At 49.4% G+C, this 15,456-nt stretch overlaps 1 protein-coding gene across 1 annotated transcript; it reads left to right on the top strand.

The window, feature by feature from the left end:
* Positions 1 to 11,141: 11,141 nt before the first annotated feature.
* On the top strand, positions 11,142 to 13,134 carry LOC144161747 (uncharacterized). The gene is made up of 2 exons (XM_077692382.1): positions 11,142 to 12,159; positions 13,115 to 13,134. Exons 1-2 carry the CDS (start codon positions 11,142 to 11,144, stop codon positions 13,132 to 13,134), a joined length of 1,038 nt encoding a protein of 345 aa, XP_077548508.1.
* The last annotated feature ends 2,322 nt before the right edge of the window (positions 13,135 to 15,456 follow it).

Raw genomic sequence — 15,456 nt, 5'->3', positions numbered from 1 at the left:
GTTCAGTTGTAAGTCAGCGCCTTGTTTGTCCTCTTGCAATCACACGTTTTTATCTTTGGTTGCACTGTGGTTCAACATAATGAGTTTATTCCAACTCTCCCAGTTTGGTATCATAGTAAAGTTTTAGAACATTCTGTAACTTTTTTTGATCTCACAATGTCCGGAACTGAGCAATTACTAAGCTCGCGCCGTTATTAGCCTTTTTTTTACCGTAGAAGTGCAAACCCCGCATGTTGCATCATGGTGATGACAATTTGTCTGGCAACTAACCATTTGGGCAAATTGGCCGCGACAAAAGTGCCGAATGTGCTCGTGTTGGAGCCTATGGGCGCAGTTTATTTTGCGCAAAAAGAAATAGGAAAATGATTTAAATGAAAGAAAGTGGAACACGATCAGAACACGAATTACCCTATAATTATGGCTTCCATGGTAATTGAAGTTGCCTGTCGAAGAAGCTAGAAATCCACCTTCTGTGTGTAGCTCGGATGTGCTGCCTTTTAAGACAGAATATTTGCCCCAGATAAGGTCAGCTCATGCGGTTATTCGGCTTCTCCAAACGTAACTGTCCATCCACCGAAAAGCGGTGGTAATACAGAAAAAAAAAGGGAAACTAATTCAAGTAACTCATGCCATTCACCAAGTTCAGAAGCAGAAAGCCCCGATCTGAAGATACACCACCCGCCGCGGTGGCTCAGTGGCTAAGGCGTTGCGCTGCTGAACACGAGGTCGCGGGTTCGATTCCCGGCCGCGGCGGCCGCTTTTCTGATGGAGGCGAAAAGCAAAAACGCCCATGTGTACGAAATTTTGGCGCACGTTAAAGGTCCTCAGGTGGTCAAAATAAATCCGGAGCCCTCTACTACGGCGTGCCTCATCGCCTGCGTTGCGTCGGCGCGTTAAACCCTACAATCAATCAATCAAGGTACACCAATTCAGAGTTTGAGTCAGTGTTCGCGGCTTACCACTCCGGAATCGAAATGACTCCATAATAATTGCACCTTTTTCGCGACTCCGGAAGGGCATAAAAATAAAGGGGTCTGTATTTTCAGTAGAGCCGTGGCGATTCTCTGCTGGGACCTACAAGGAAGCTGTCGCATTAAGCAGCATCACTGTAACCCAACCGGCCAATCGCTGCCTTTTGTTTTTTAGCGGCTGATGTGAACTCGTGGATGAGCGCGGTAAGTGACCGCCAGTGAATTCAACAGGGAGAATCTCTGGACGGGTGAGGCGTTACCGGCACCTCAGGTGCGCCAAAGCGGTGGCTCCGTACGACTGCCGCCGTATTCCGCAGCCGCATTCGTCAGAGCTAAGAGTAGCGCGACCACTATTCTTCGCAGCGGAGATTCCCACCTCCGCGTTCGTGGATCTCATGGAAATCGCTAGCGTAAAGGAGCATTTTTTAAAATTCCAGATGTCAGCCTCAGATGAAACGGAACGTGATGCAGCCATGTGCAGTCGCGTTACTTCACAACATTAACAGAACTGTGTCTTGACTTTTTTTCACTCACCCTTCTACACTACAATAATGCAGTTTAGGAGTTCACTTTTAATTTAACGCTGATCAATTTCACTTCATACACAAAACGTGCACTATATCGAGTGCGGTGCAGACATAATAATGCTTGGCAGGTGGTGTCCCTGTATCCACGGGACCACAAAGTAACGACGGGAATCTGGGCGCAAAATTTTGATTTTTAGCGCACGCGCGTACCTGTCGGCCTAACGTCACTTTTGGCTGCGAATGCGAGGCCGCTCCTGCCAGGCACCCCGCCCCATTGGCTGCTACGCATCTGTGGGTGATGGATAACGGGTGATAAGAGAAAGTAAAAAAAAACATTCCTCGGAGCACTTACATCAACAAGTGATTCAGCCCTGGCCAATCTCCCCTTGGGGGTATGTGCCAAAAACTTTGAGGGCATCATCACCATCATAATCATTATTATAATCATTATCATGATAAATATTATAATCATCATCACCATCAAGTCTATGTAAAAGCGAAAGCCTGGCGATACTTATCAAATTCTTCTTCCCTGCCGTATCGTCGTGCTTGTGTCTTTCTCACAACGCTCTCATTTCTTCGTATCTTGGCGATGGAGTTACTTCAAAAGGCAGTCTGGCGACACTTAACGCCACAGTTTCACCAGAAACAAAAGTCTGTGTGGGTGGGTTCCACCTGCTCTACTCCCGTGCCATCACGTTCACCTGTCACCCCGTACGCCATAAGCTAACTATTGTTCCACCTTTGCCAACGTGTGGAGACACAGCGGCGGTAACGCACTCTGCTCCTATGGAAACCCAGATTCATATCCCATATGAACAACTAAAAAATGACGCTGGTTTTTCGCACAATGGCACACTAGGGCTTTTGTGAAAAAGTGAAATAAACTTGAACTTCAACATTGCTGTAGTATAACTAGACACATTCTTATTATGTCTGCCTCATGGTTGGATCCGCGGTCACTATTTGGCCTAAGTAAATATATTAACTCACCACTTCTACTGCCACGCCACCTATATCAAACCGCTGGGCTCTATCGAGGCTATTGAGCATTACTTTATTTTTCTGCATATTATATTCGAGCCCACGATTCTACTCTGCTTGTCCAGTGCGGTAATCATGCTTTGCAATTCGTCCCCCGAATTACTTAGCGAGGCAACGTCATCAGCAAATCTGAGGTTACTGATGTATTCTCCTGAGGTAGAGATACTGTACTGAGGCAGAGATAATTAGAAGGGCAAGAATGACATGGAGTGCATTCGGCGGGCACACTCAAATAATGAATGGCAGCCTATAATTGTGCCTGATGAAGAAAGTGCATGGCAGCTGCATCTTATCAGCACTCACCTATGGGGCATAAACTTCGAGGTTCACTAGAAGGGTTCAACTTAAATTAAGTACGAATTAGCAAGCAATAGAACGGAAGATGACAGGTGTAACATTAATGGACAAGAAGAGAGCGGAGTGGGTCAGGGAACAAACACGTGTTAGGGACATACTAGTAGAAATTAAGAAGAAGAAATAGACTTGGGCAGGGAGGGCTGCAACTCGAGGGCTGCAACTTTTTGCCAACGGTTTAAGTGCGCACCTTAACAGTTTTATCTGACATATCTGTTGTTATTTGTATCTGTAATAGAAGGCAAGATAACTGTTCGTCATTAAGGGCAACAGAGTGGATCCCCAGAGAAGGCAAGCCGGGAAGGGGGTGGCAGTAAGTTAGATGGGCTGATGAGATCAAGAAGTTGGCGGGGATGAATTGACTTCAGTTAGCACAGGACCGGGATAATTGGAGATTAATGGGAGAGGCCTTTGCTCTGCAGTGGGTGTAGACAGGCTGGTGATGATGATGCAGGAGTGTTGCAAGTTGGGCGAGTTGGAAAGACATTCTTGGATGGAATTACTGCGAACTTAATTAAAGATGAAGGAAGTGGAACACAAGGACAGCTGCTGGCCTAACAACTAAAGTTTAATATCAAGAAGGGTGAATATAAACGTTAAACACAAACAATAAAAAAACAATCAAAACACTGCGCATGGGGAAAAAGTTTACTAAAGTCACGGTGATAAGGCAACTGGATATAGACCGGCTATAGTCAAGGCGCACGCAGATACGCAATCTCTTTGGGACGGACACACTTGTCTCCTCTTTCTGCTATCTGGAATTCCTTCATAATTTGGTGGGGCGTCTGCTTCACGGTGCCTAAATAAAATGTCAGAGGCAGGAAAATTAGGTTTGCATTGGCATTCGTATTTGTACCTTCGGTCTGCAAAGGAGCATGCGTACTGGATGTATGCGCCACAATCTGTCAAGCCTTTGATGAGCTACTCACAGCGCCATGCCAAGCTTGTTAAAAACCCGATTGAATTATTGTGTTTTTGCTCAGCAGTTTCGAAATCGTGCCAACACTTGATGACAAACAGTTTCAATTAACAAGTTAACACGTTACGGGAGGCAGGATTTCCACAGGACCTCTTGACATGGACATGAAAAACTTCTGAAAATCCTAGAAACAAAAAGTTGCAGGGACATCTACGTTTCGATCCTAACATGTAAAGCGCGATAGCGATACTTCGACTCCCACGGAGGGTTTTCGTACGCAGTTGCTGAATTTCAAATGTATGCTTCACGAGCACTAAATGTCATCGAAGGGACAAAGACTAGACTCGAGGGGTTTGAATCGCCGTGGCATAGGAGAGAGAGTGGCTCACGGCGCCTCTGTGGCTCAAAGTGTGAGCGTTAAAAAGTTGTGGTACGTGGTGTTGGTCAGGTTTAGCGTGCAGGCGTGAGTGCCAGCTTGCCCAAATGTTTATTCTGTGATGTCTAGGCTGGGCTGCACAATGTAGCTTTTCTCAGAGAGAGAGGGAGAGAGAGAGAGAGAGAGAGAGAGAGAGAGAGAGAGAGAGAGAGAGAGAGAGAGAGAGAGAATAAAGATTTTTGTTCAGGAAGAAATATTTGTGGTTACGAAAGTGGGCTAAAGAGGTGGCAGAGAGCTCAAAGATTGAACCTGAGTCAACGGCAGCAGATGCACCAGCTCCTTCTCTGCCCCCTGATTCAGCTCGCGCTGATCTTGAGGTCAGGAGTTGCTATGCTGCCTCCCATGTCTCGATAGAAGTAGAATATGTAATGTTTGAGTCAGTGTGTCGAACCGAAAAAAATACCGGTTAGGTTACGGTTCGGGTTCAGACGAAATCATTTCGTTCCGGTTCAGTTCCGGTTCGACAAAATCACGTACCGAACCGGTTCGCGAACCGGTTCGGGAGCTTGAACCGGTTCGCGAACCGGTTCGATGAGTTGAATTACCACTGAAATAAAAAAAAAACATTTACTAGTTTAAAACCACAGTCACGTCAAAATACAAACAAAAATTCAAAATGCTGATGTTCCCCAAGGGAAGTGGCGGAATTGCGCAAACTTTAAACAATTACGAGATATTCGAAAAACAGATGAAGTGGCGAAGATTTAACATTTACTTTCTCGCCCAGACTTTATGTTGTCCTAGCTACTATTCATAAAGCCACCGCCAAGAGATATGACAGTGGGATATATTTGCTGCCCTTTCCTTTTTTGTTGAAATCGCAATCGTCGCTATAGAATCACCCGTCACACTAACCTTAAAACCTTAAACTCAGGCCTGCGTACTGGCGCGTTCAAATACCGGAGCTTAATACCAATGGCGCACATTTTTTATATTTGTAACAAAACAGAAAAATCCTACAACAGGCACAAAAATGCTACCAATGAATTATATTATTTGGCCACTCTGAATAATTTGTAGCTGTCGCGCTATCGAATGTGTTAGTCACACTTGTTAAAAGTAAGCTTTAGTTAACGCTCAGTCACTGCATTATTGCTCTGAACACTGCAATTCCTTTTGCGATAGCTATACCGGATGTGTGCATTACAATCAGTCTGTCATCGTACCGCCTGATCCCCGGACATCATTCCGTGTGGTACATTGCGGAATCTTATTACATATTATGCTGTTAAAAAATGAAAAGGAAATTTGATGCGCGGAGCATAAGATGGGACTTTTTTGGGTAGACGCTCTTTAATTTGTCCACAGCAGTACTCCCCTCCGGAACGAGTAGCAGTAGAAGTAATGTAGCCAGTTGGACAGTCAGTATAAGTGCACCCTATAAAAAAAGCACATTTAAAAGAAACAAAACTGCAAAACAAGCCGAAAAGATGATCGCTGGGCAAATGGGGCAGTGTGAGGTAGCCTGCCTTTCTGCACATTCCATGTGCTTTATTACTTATTCTGCTCGAAGACAAGGTCGAGGGCTGCAACTTTATGCCAACGGGTTAAGTGCGCACCTTAACAGTTTTCCCTGACATATCTGTTGTTATTTGTATCTGTAAAAGAACGTAACTTGTCCCCTGTACTGTCCTCAAGAACTGACCACGGAACTGACTTCCTTCGCATTGATGACACGTTTGGTTGTGAAAAGTAGGGCAAAGAAAAGTATACAGCAATATTCACGTTTTGGTGTTTTTTTGCGTATTCGGTTTTACTTACTTTTCGCGAAATATTTTAAAACACCGTGATTCGCCTTTTCTTTTTTGTTGTTTCCCGTGTAAACACACTAAAAAAAAACTGGGGCATTTGATGCTCAGCGGTATATCACTTTTCCGAGACACAGCTTATGTTGCAGGCCGGCAGGCTTATTTTAACCAGCTGGTGAGAGTAAACGCGGATAAAAATCTCGGTACACGGAAGTTTTTGATTTCCATCTTCTTCAGAAAAAAAATTTACGCCAATCTACCCTGAAAATGTGGTTGGAAAGCAAAGCTGTGTACAGCACCCACAACGATTACCCATGCGACGTCACGCAAATTCACTCATGTCGCTATACAAATAGTGAAACCAGAGAGAAGTGAAATACACTAACCGCACCATTTATTACTTGAGAGATATTCTTTGTTAGGTTAAATCAATGCATAATGCATGAACGGTAGTTGGTAGAGTTGTATAGATGTAGCACATGAGTCAAAACTCTTCTTTTATAAAATAAAAGTAAGCTCAAACCCGGTACGTAATAGACGATCTCACTTCTCGGTCCCTGCCGCCGCGGACGGAGGCGACGAGATTGGCGGCAGAAACGGGGGAGTAGGAGTAGGAGGAGGAAATACTTCTATTCAGATTTCTGAACTGCCCAGAGTGCGGCCCAAGGGAGTGGTTCCTTCTTCACTGGAGCCCATATGCAGTCCGCCTGTGCTCTATCCACCATCTGAAGCTGGGTAGGTAGGGGCTGGACAGCACCATCTCCCATTGATCTTGTTGGGTAGTTGACTGAATGAGCTGCGGGTGCTCAAGACTAAAGTCGCACAACCCCGATTATGTGGCGGATTGTTTCTACTTCTGAGGAAAATTTACATTCAACGTCATGGCGATTCGGGTGCATTAAGTGAAGACGCGTCGGGTGTGGGAAGGAAGCGGATTTTATGAGCCGTAATGTAGTAAGTTGTTCTCTGAAAAGGTTAGGGTAAGGCGAAGGAAGGGTCTGTCTCTGAAGGCGATAACGCTGGGTTATCTGCCTGAACGTGACAAGCGGGTGACTTCCTCGTGTAAAAGCGCTAGCTTGTTGGTGGGCGTATTCGTTGCCCTCCATGGAAGCGTGAGCGGGTGTCAAGATAAGCTGAATGGAACCGTTCGGGGATAGGTTTCTTTAGCGCACGCCGTGCAGGTCGGAAAATCCAACTCGACTGGTGAATCCGGTAGGCTTGTTGAGAATCGTTGACTACCTTCCGAATCTCTGGTTGAGTGAGACTCAAGGCGATGGCTGCCTCTTCTGTTACCGTCATGTCTTGGGTATTGAGGGTGACACATGCAAGGCGGTTGGTCCTTGAAGTAGCCACAATGATGGCGTATTGGTGCCCTCGATGTTGCGAGGCGTCTGTGTAGATAACGGCATGATCACCATTAAGGGTGGTGTTGAGCGCTTGCGCCCGTGCTTGTCAGCGGCCCTCGTTATGAGAGGGGTTCATATTTTTAAGCGAAGGGACCATCTTTAGTTCTTGTGGCCAAGAGTTCGGGAGTACAACAAGCGGAGTGACATTCGGTGCTGCCCAGACAATCCGGTGAAGGATGCAGCGACCCGCCGCAGTTCTGCTCAATCGGAGCTTCTGGTTATGACCCTCTATCATCTCTCACACATTGTACAGCTCAGTGTTAAGCAGCCTATCTGTGGACGCACTTACGGGAAGACAAATGGCCTGCTCAACCACCTTTCTAATTATAATATAAAGCATCTTGATGTCATCTCTGCCGAGAAGAAGACAGGGGTTTTACGTAAGCGATTCTCTAGAGGACGAAAGCCTGAATTAATCGAAAGGTATGGGATTCCTTGAGGCCTCGCTTCTTAGTGGCAACTCGCCTGATCATGTGTATGATTTGATTGATGGTGTGCTTGAGGCGCTGCAAGGATACGCCACCCGTGGTGTTGGCCTGGAGATTTAGGGCCAGGATTGTGATGCTGGGGCTTGGAGCGATGGCCTGGCCATCAAAGAGTATTTGAATGCGTCCCTTGATGTGTCGTTTGGCGTGAGGGCGGACAACAAGGAGCTGTGCTTTTCTACGTGAACACTGGAGGCCCCAGGCTTTGGCACATTTGCGTACTGGAAGTGAGATGCCATGCATTGGTGTGAGCTTCGAGTAACTTTTTTAACTCCTAGCCCAAGCGCAAGGCGCGCACAGGGCCGCTAGACGTGCAGTGGGCGGAGCGCACAGTGGCGCAAGAAGTCTTGTGACGGTATCCCGTTACATTCAACGAGAATGCAGGGTGTAAAACCATAGATGTGCTTGGTAAGTGCACCACCGGTCTTCCGTGTCTCCGTGTGGGCTCGTAGCTACATCGGTAAGACCACGGGCTCTCGCTTTGTTCCGCTATTAGTTAAAGGTTCGATTCCTGGCGGTGCAGTAAATTGTTTTATTTATTGCGGGAGTTTTCTGTTGACACCAACAGTCGCGAAAGAACCCTTGGGGGGTAGAGGTAGAAAGCTTTGCGTTAAAACGGCCGTGGGAAAGTGCGATCGAGGCCGCTTGGGGTCAGCACCAAACGGCTTAGCCACTCAGCAGCTCCTGCGGTCACACTTGTCAAGTATGAAGAGTTTGTAGGTGTCGGACCTTTTAAACAAATTATGAAATGCAAAATGTTTGCCCACATCGGGTGTGGGCCTTCGCTGTTGCGCAGTGAAGCACTCCTGCAGCCTGGTTGCTCAATGAAGTCGCAGCTAGGGAAGGGCAAAGTCGTTTTATATCCTTTCCAAACTGCCGAGAATGACATTTCATTTGGTCAGCTAGCACTACGGTCGCGCTTCCAGCAGCAACAGACCATTGCTAAATTGGTGCACATTACCTTCCCCTGTTGTTACATAGAGCGTGATAATGTTCAATTGTAAGGAGGGGAAAGTGCGCGAGCGGGTACGAAGTTGATGGTACGTGAAAGAAAAAAAGGCCTGAATTGCATTGACTGTGCAATACAGTAAAGCCCCCTTATATCGAACAGTACGAGGGTTGTAAAATAGTTCCATATAGCGAAAATTCGATAAAGAAAGTGAAGCAAAAAAAACTTATATGAGGGCAATCTTGCCGACGGAGTCAAGAGCTAACGCTGAGCTCTTACCACCCTGCAGTTCACTATTGATACGACACTTTCCCGCAAAAGAAAACAATAATTTATTTGGGGCGGAAGAACTGCGTGAGTGTAGCCTGCTTCATGTAGCGCAACGCGTTGCTGGTGACTGCTTGCTCCACGGTATCTAAACAGTCGACAAGCACAAGGCCGCTGCCCTCAGTGGCACTGCGGTTTCGCCGTAGCAGGGCCTCGGCAGCGACGGCTTCGCTCGTGCTAGGAAGCGGTACGGAGTCCTCGGCGTCTTCAACACAGCGCAGAGAAGCATGGATACAGGCGAATAACGGCGAACTCAGCGAACCGAGCAAGTGCGCGCAGCGAGTGGTGTGGACTTGAAGTTCGGTGACACCGAAGCCCGCAGCGCCCAATGTGGCACTTTCGGCGCCAACGGCATGCATGCGTGGAGCTGGTCCACTCTGCCACGACCGGTTTGGACAACGTTACTAGTAACGTTGGGTTTCGACGCGCCCGAGCTCGCGCGGGAGTCGCAAGCGACACCCGCGTCACCGCTGCGCGTCGATGTATTGCGGGAAAGCCTGCCGCATGCCTAAGGAGAGCGAAAAATCCCGCTCGGGAGAGTTAGATATAGCCATTGAGTAAAATCGTGTTCGGTATAAAAAGTTTTAAATGCATGTAATTTTTACCAGAAATATACGAGGGTTCGATATGGGCAATAATTCAGTATATCCGTGTTCGATATAAGCGGGCTTTAGTGTATCCACAACGTAGGGTCGAACCGTTTCGGCATCAACCGGTAACCGTTATTTCTTTTTTCGGTTCAGTTCCGGTTCGGATTCAGTGTGCTCAGAAAATAACGGTTCGGGTTCGGGTTCAGTTCTGGAAAAAATACCGGTTCAGTTCCGGTTTTCGGTTCGGTTCGGTTCCGGTTCGACACCCAGTTTGAATGGTTCTCCCCTGAGAATACCCTTGGTCATGGCTAGGTTGCGTGCAAGAGCGGGGATGTTTTCCCGATATTAGCAGAATTTTAGTTAATGCCTAATATTCCCACCAAACACGTTAACGCTCATAGATTTTCAGATACTTGTGTTGGTTTATCGTACACAGAGTTCGTGATTATTCGACATTAAGATCTTCTTGTAACAAGGGGAAAGATCGTGTTCCTAGGCATAGGATGAGTATTCATTTTTAAGGTGTTTCGAGGAGGTCAGTGTGGTAGTCGTGGTCAGAAGGAGCGTGGTATGTGAGTTTGGTATCTCTGTGTCAGTGCGTCGTTCTCTTCGGGCGTCCGGGTGTCCAGGTGACTTTATTAACTTTTTCCGTTGTGGATGGAATGTGTTACCAAAGCGCTAAGCAATTCTGCCTGCCCAAAACAGTATAATGTCCTTTGAGAGTTTGTAATGATGTTACCCTTCATTTTATACTTCCGCTATTCGGACTCCCAAAAGGATGGCTCCAACTTACGTTTACCTGCCGTGCCGGTTCAGTGGCTAAGGCACTGTGCTGATGAGCCGGAGGACGTGGGTTCGACAGGCGCCTTTCTGATGGAGGCGAAAAGCTAAAACGCCCGTGTGGTCGACATTTCGGTGCACGTTAAAGATCCCCAGGTAGTCAAAATTAACCTGGAGCCCTTCGCTACGGCGCGACTGATCGCCTGTGAACCGTCGGCGCGTTAAACGTCACAGACAATCAATTAATCAATTCAATGAACTGCCGCTTCTTTATTCCTGTATGTTGGAGGTTCACGCAGGCACAATATTGTGACGGGGCAATCCCTGTTCGCGCCAAACATGGGGTGGGCGCTGCGCCGCTGATAGAAGACGACGAGAACGACAACGCTTGGCCCCGGACTCACGCTGCTGCCTAACCCAGTGCTTCCCAGCTTATTTTGACTTATAAATAGCTTCACCTTACGCGTATTTGCCCCGTAACATCCTTGGTGGAGGTTGCGTGGTTCGAGTGAACAACTCATCCCGTACCCTCGACCGGGCGTGCTCCACCAGCTCCACCCACCACGGAGCTTCGTAGTGGACGCTCGGTTCCTCGTGTCACCATGCCGACCGATGGAGCGACCGCGTCGACGACACCCCTCGTCATCGTGTCTCATCCCCGGGAGCCTGGCCTGTTTACCGGAACAGACGACGTTGATGTCGACGACTGGCTCAGCCTCTATGAGCGTGTCAGCGCTCACAACAGGTGGGACCCTACCATCATGCTTGCGAATGCGATCTTCTACCTGAAAGAGGAAAGTCCCGCGCGCAAGTGGTTTGAGACGCACGAGACCGAAATGACCAGTTGGGAGGTGTTCAAAACGAAGCTGCGAGCGGTATTCGGAAAGCCTCTTGGCCGTCAGCTTGCTGCCCGAAAGGAGCTCGCATCGCGCGCCCAGACGTCGACCGAATCTTACGTCGCCTATATCCAGGACGTCTTGGCCCTTTGCTCGAAGGCTGACAGCACCATGACGGAGACCGATAAAGTAGGCCACGTACTGAAGGGCATTGCGGATGATGCATTCCACCTTCTTATGTGCAAAGACTGTGCCACAGTGGAGTCGATCATTACGGAATGTCGCCGATTCGAAGAGGCCAAAGGACGCCGTATCGCCCACAACTTCACAAGGCTTCCGCACACAGCAGCTACATCTTCATGTGAAGATGGACGTCCCCCAGCCCGTATTTCCCGCCTTCAAGATCCCGTTCCGCCGTCGGCAGATATAACAAAAATCGTGCGCCGAGAACTGGAGGCTATGGCCCCTACTACTGCGGTGCCATACGGGCCGGAACGGAACGAGCTCCACACCGTCTCCGCCATCCAAGCCATTGTCCGCGACGAAATAGCCAACCTGGGCCTTCACCCTGTGTGCGCGATTGGCTCTACTTTCCAACGACAGTTTAGGTCTCCCGGTCCCCACATCGACCATCCTCCTCCCCGCTACCCCCGCCGGAGCCCTGCTGAGTGGCGTACACCAGACGACAAACCTATTTGTTTTAGTTGCTCTGGAGTCGGCCACATTGCCCGGTACTGTCGCAACCGCAGGCCCCCGACCTTCCGCAACGGCTACGCCAACTACAGTACTCGACCATCCTTTGGCTACTCCAATGACCGGCAAAACTGCTTCTCTTCCCGCACTGACTTTAACCCGCCCAACTCTACCAGTCCCAACACCCGAATGAACCGATCGCCGTCGCCGCAACGCCGCCAGTCCCGATCACCGCAGCCTCGCCGCCCCTCCCCCATGGCCGACTACTCTCGACCCCCTCCGGAAAACTAAGTCATGCAGCTCAAGGAGGTGACGCTGCATCAACGACCCGGCCCGTAAATCCTCTACTGACTTTGCCGACTATACACAATTTGCTTGAAGTCCTTGTCGATGGAGTTGTAGTACGAGCTCTTATCGACACCGGTGCCCAGATTTCCGTCATGAGTTCGAGCCTTCGCCGCCGTCTCCATAAAGTCCTTACGCCGCCAACGTCCCGTGTAGTTCGAGTCGCCGACGGCAGCACGCCTCCGGTCGTCGGGATGTGCACAGCTCGTATACGCATCGCTGACCAAGAAACAGCCGTTCTGTTTACCGTACTCGAACACTGTCCTCATGACCTCATTCTGGGCCTTGATTTTCTCTCTGAGCATTCCGCTCTCATCGACTGCTCTACTGGACTCCTCCGCCTCCAATTTCCTCTCCCTCCTTCTTCCGACGCACCCCAGCTGCGCTGTTGCAACACCGAACACGTTCGTTTGCCCCCAAACGCTGTCAGCTACATCTCCTTATCCCCGTCCTCCCCTGTTGCAAACGGCGACTACGTCGTTTCACCTCTTCTGGATGTGCTTTTGTCACGCAATGTTGCTATGCCGCATACTATAGTCACTATTGTTGACAACAAGACCTGTCTCCCGTTCCTCAACTTCGGTTCCTTCCCTCAAGTTTTACCGAAAGGAATGGCACTTTCATCACTGTGCCCTTTGGAAGCACATGCCGCTACTACCCCGTTAGAGCCCGTGACGCCTTGTTTGGGTCCCACTGTGCAGTCGTCACTCCCAGCGAATGAAGTCGCCGCGATGATCGCACCCGATCTTTCGGAAATGGACGCCGACGCTCTTCGTTCTCTCTTGACGTCCTATAAAGATATCTTCGATTTAGGCAGCCGTCCACTGAGTACGACACACGCTGTGACGCACCGCATCGTCACTGGAGATGCAGCACCGGTGCGAAGACGGCCATATCGCGTATCTCATTCTGAACGCCTCGTGATCCAACAAGAGGTCGAAAAAAATGCTCAGCAAGGACATCATTGAACCGTCTTCTAGTCCGTGGGCATCCCCTGTAGTTTTAGTCAAGAAGAAAGACGGCACGTGGCGTTTTTGCGTGGATTATCGGCATTTAAACAAGATCACGAGAAAAGATGTCTATCCGCTTCCGCGCATAGACGACGCCCTCGACTGCCTGCATGGCGCCAGATACTTTTCGTCGATTGACCTGAGGTCTGGTTACTGGCAGATAGCCGTTGATGAGCAAGACCGCGAAAAGACTGCATTCGTGACCCCTGATGGCCTTTACCAATTCCGGGTTATGCCATTTGGTCTGTGCAATGCTCCGGCCACATTCGAGAGAATGATGGACTCCCTTTTGCGCGGTTTTAAGTGGACCACATGCTTATGTTATCTAGACGACGTCATCATCTTCTCACCCACATTTGAGACACACCTGGAGCGCCTGTCAGATATCCTCGAAATATTTCGACGCGCTGGTCTCCAACTAAATTCCAAGAAGTGTCGCTTTGGCCACCGCCAGATAACAATTCTTGGGCACCTGGTCGACGCCTCTGGAGTTCAGCCCGACCCCGACAAAGTTCGAGCCGTCACCGATTTTCCCGTGCCGCGCTCGACTCACGATGTCCGCAGCTTTGTCGGACTTTGCTCCTATTTTCGCCGTTTTATAGAAAATTTTGCCCACATCGCTCGTCCTCTCACGGACCTTTTGAAGAATGGTGCCACTTTTACATGGGGACCCGATCAAGCCCAAGCATTCAGCACTTTGATTTCCCTCCTAACGTCACCGCCCATTTTGGGTCACTTCGACGCTTCCGCGCCCACCGAAGTGCGTACCGACGCAAGCGGCCACGGGATCGGCGCCGTATTGGCCCAATCGCAAGCCGGCCAAAACCACGTGATTGCGTACGCCAGCCGTTTGCTGTCAAAGTCCGAGCGCAATTATTCCATTACAGAGCGCGAGTGCCTTGCTCTTGTCTGGGCCCTCGCAAAATTTCGTCCCTACTTGTACGGCAGACATTTTAAAGTCATCACAGATCACCATGCGCTGTGCTGGCTTACCAACTTGAAAGACCCCACCGGAAGGCTTGGTCGCTGGGCATTACGTCTGCAGGAGTATACGTTTTCCGTCACATATAAGTCGGGTCGCTTGCATAAAGACGCTGACAGCCTCTCACGTCACCCTGTTGAGCCCCCTGAGGCCACCCCACCTACTGATGTCGCTTGCGTGTTCGCAATATCTGACTTTCTCCACATCGGTGACGAGCAGCGCCGTGACCCGTCGCTCCGTTCCCTCATTCAACGACTTACCTCTTCATCACCCGATTCTTCGACGCGCAACTTCACCCTACGAAATGGCGTCTTATACCGCCATAACTTCCGTGCTGACGGTCCGGACCTCCTCCTCGTTGTGCCGAGCCACCTGCGTTCGACCGTTATGTACCAGCTACACGACGTACCCACCGCAGGCCACTTAGGGATAACCAGAACTTATGATCGAGTGCGGCGTAGGTTCTTCTGGCCTGGCCTTTACCGATCTGTACGCCGCTACGTTGCCTCGTGTGACAGCTGCCAGCGTCGGAAAAAGCCTTCCACACTTCCTTCTGGAGAACTTCAACCCATCGACATTCCCCATGAGCCGTTCTTCCGGGTGGGTCTCGATTTACTTGGTCCCTTCCCACTGTCATCAGCGGGAAACCGGTGGGTCGCCGTTGCGACAGATTACACGACGCGGTACGCCATCACCCGCGCCCTTACAACAAGCTGCGCGACTGACGTCGCTGACTTTCTTCTCTACGACGTCCTTCTGCACCACGGCGCTCCCCGCCAGCTTCTAACCGACCGCGGGAAAAACTTTCTGTCCAAAGTTATCGACAACATCCTCCGCTCTTGCTCGACGAAACACAAGCTTGCCACGGCCTATCACCCGCAAACTAATGGCCTCACCGAACGCTTGAACCGGACGCTGACCAACATGCTGTCTATGTACGTGTCTTCTGACCACCGAGACTGGGACCTTGCATTACCATTCGTAACTTTCGCGTACAACACCTCCCGCCATGACACGTCCGGTTTCTCCCCATTTTATCTACTGTTTGGCC

The sequence above is a fragment of the Haemaphysalis longicornis genome, unplaced genomic scaffold, assembly GCF_048455015.1.
Source record: "Haemaphysalis longicornis isolate Haplotype H1 unplaced genomic scaffold, Haemaphysalis longicornis Haplotype H1 scaffold_1, whole genome shotgun sequence".
Taxonomy (NCBI): domain Eukaryota; kingdom Metazoa; phylum Arthropoda; class Arachnida; order Ixodida; family Ixodidae; genus Haemaphysalis; species Haemaphysalis longicornis.
The sequence above is the reverse complement of the archived record's forward strand: the minus strand, read 5'-3'. Positions and strand labels throughout refer to the sequence as shown.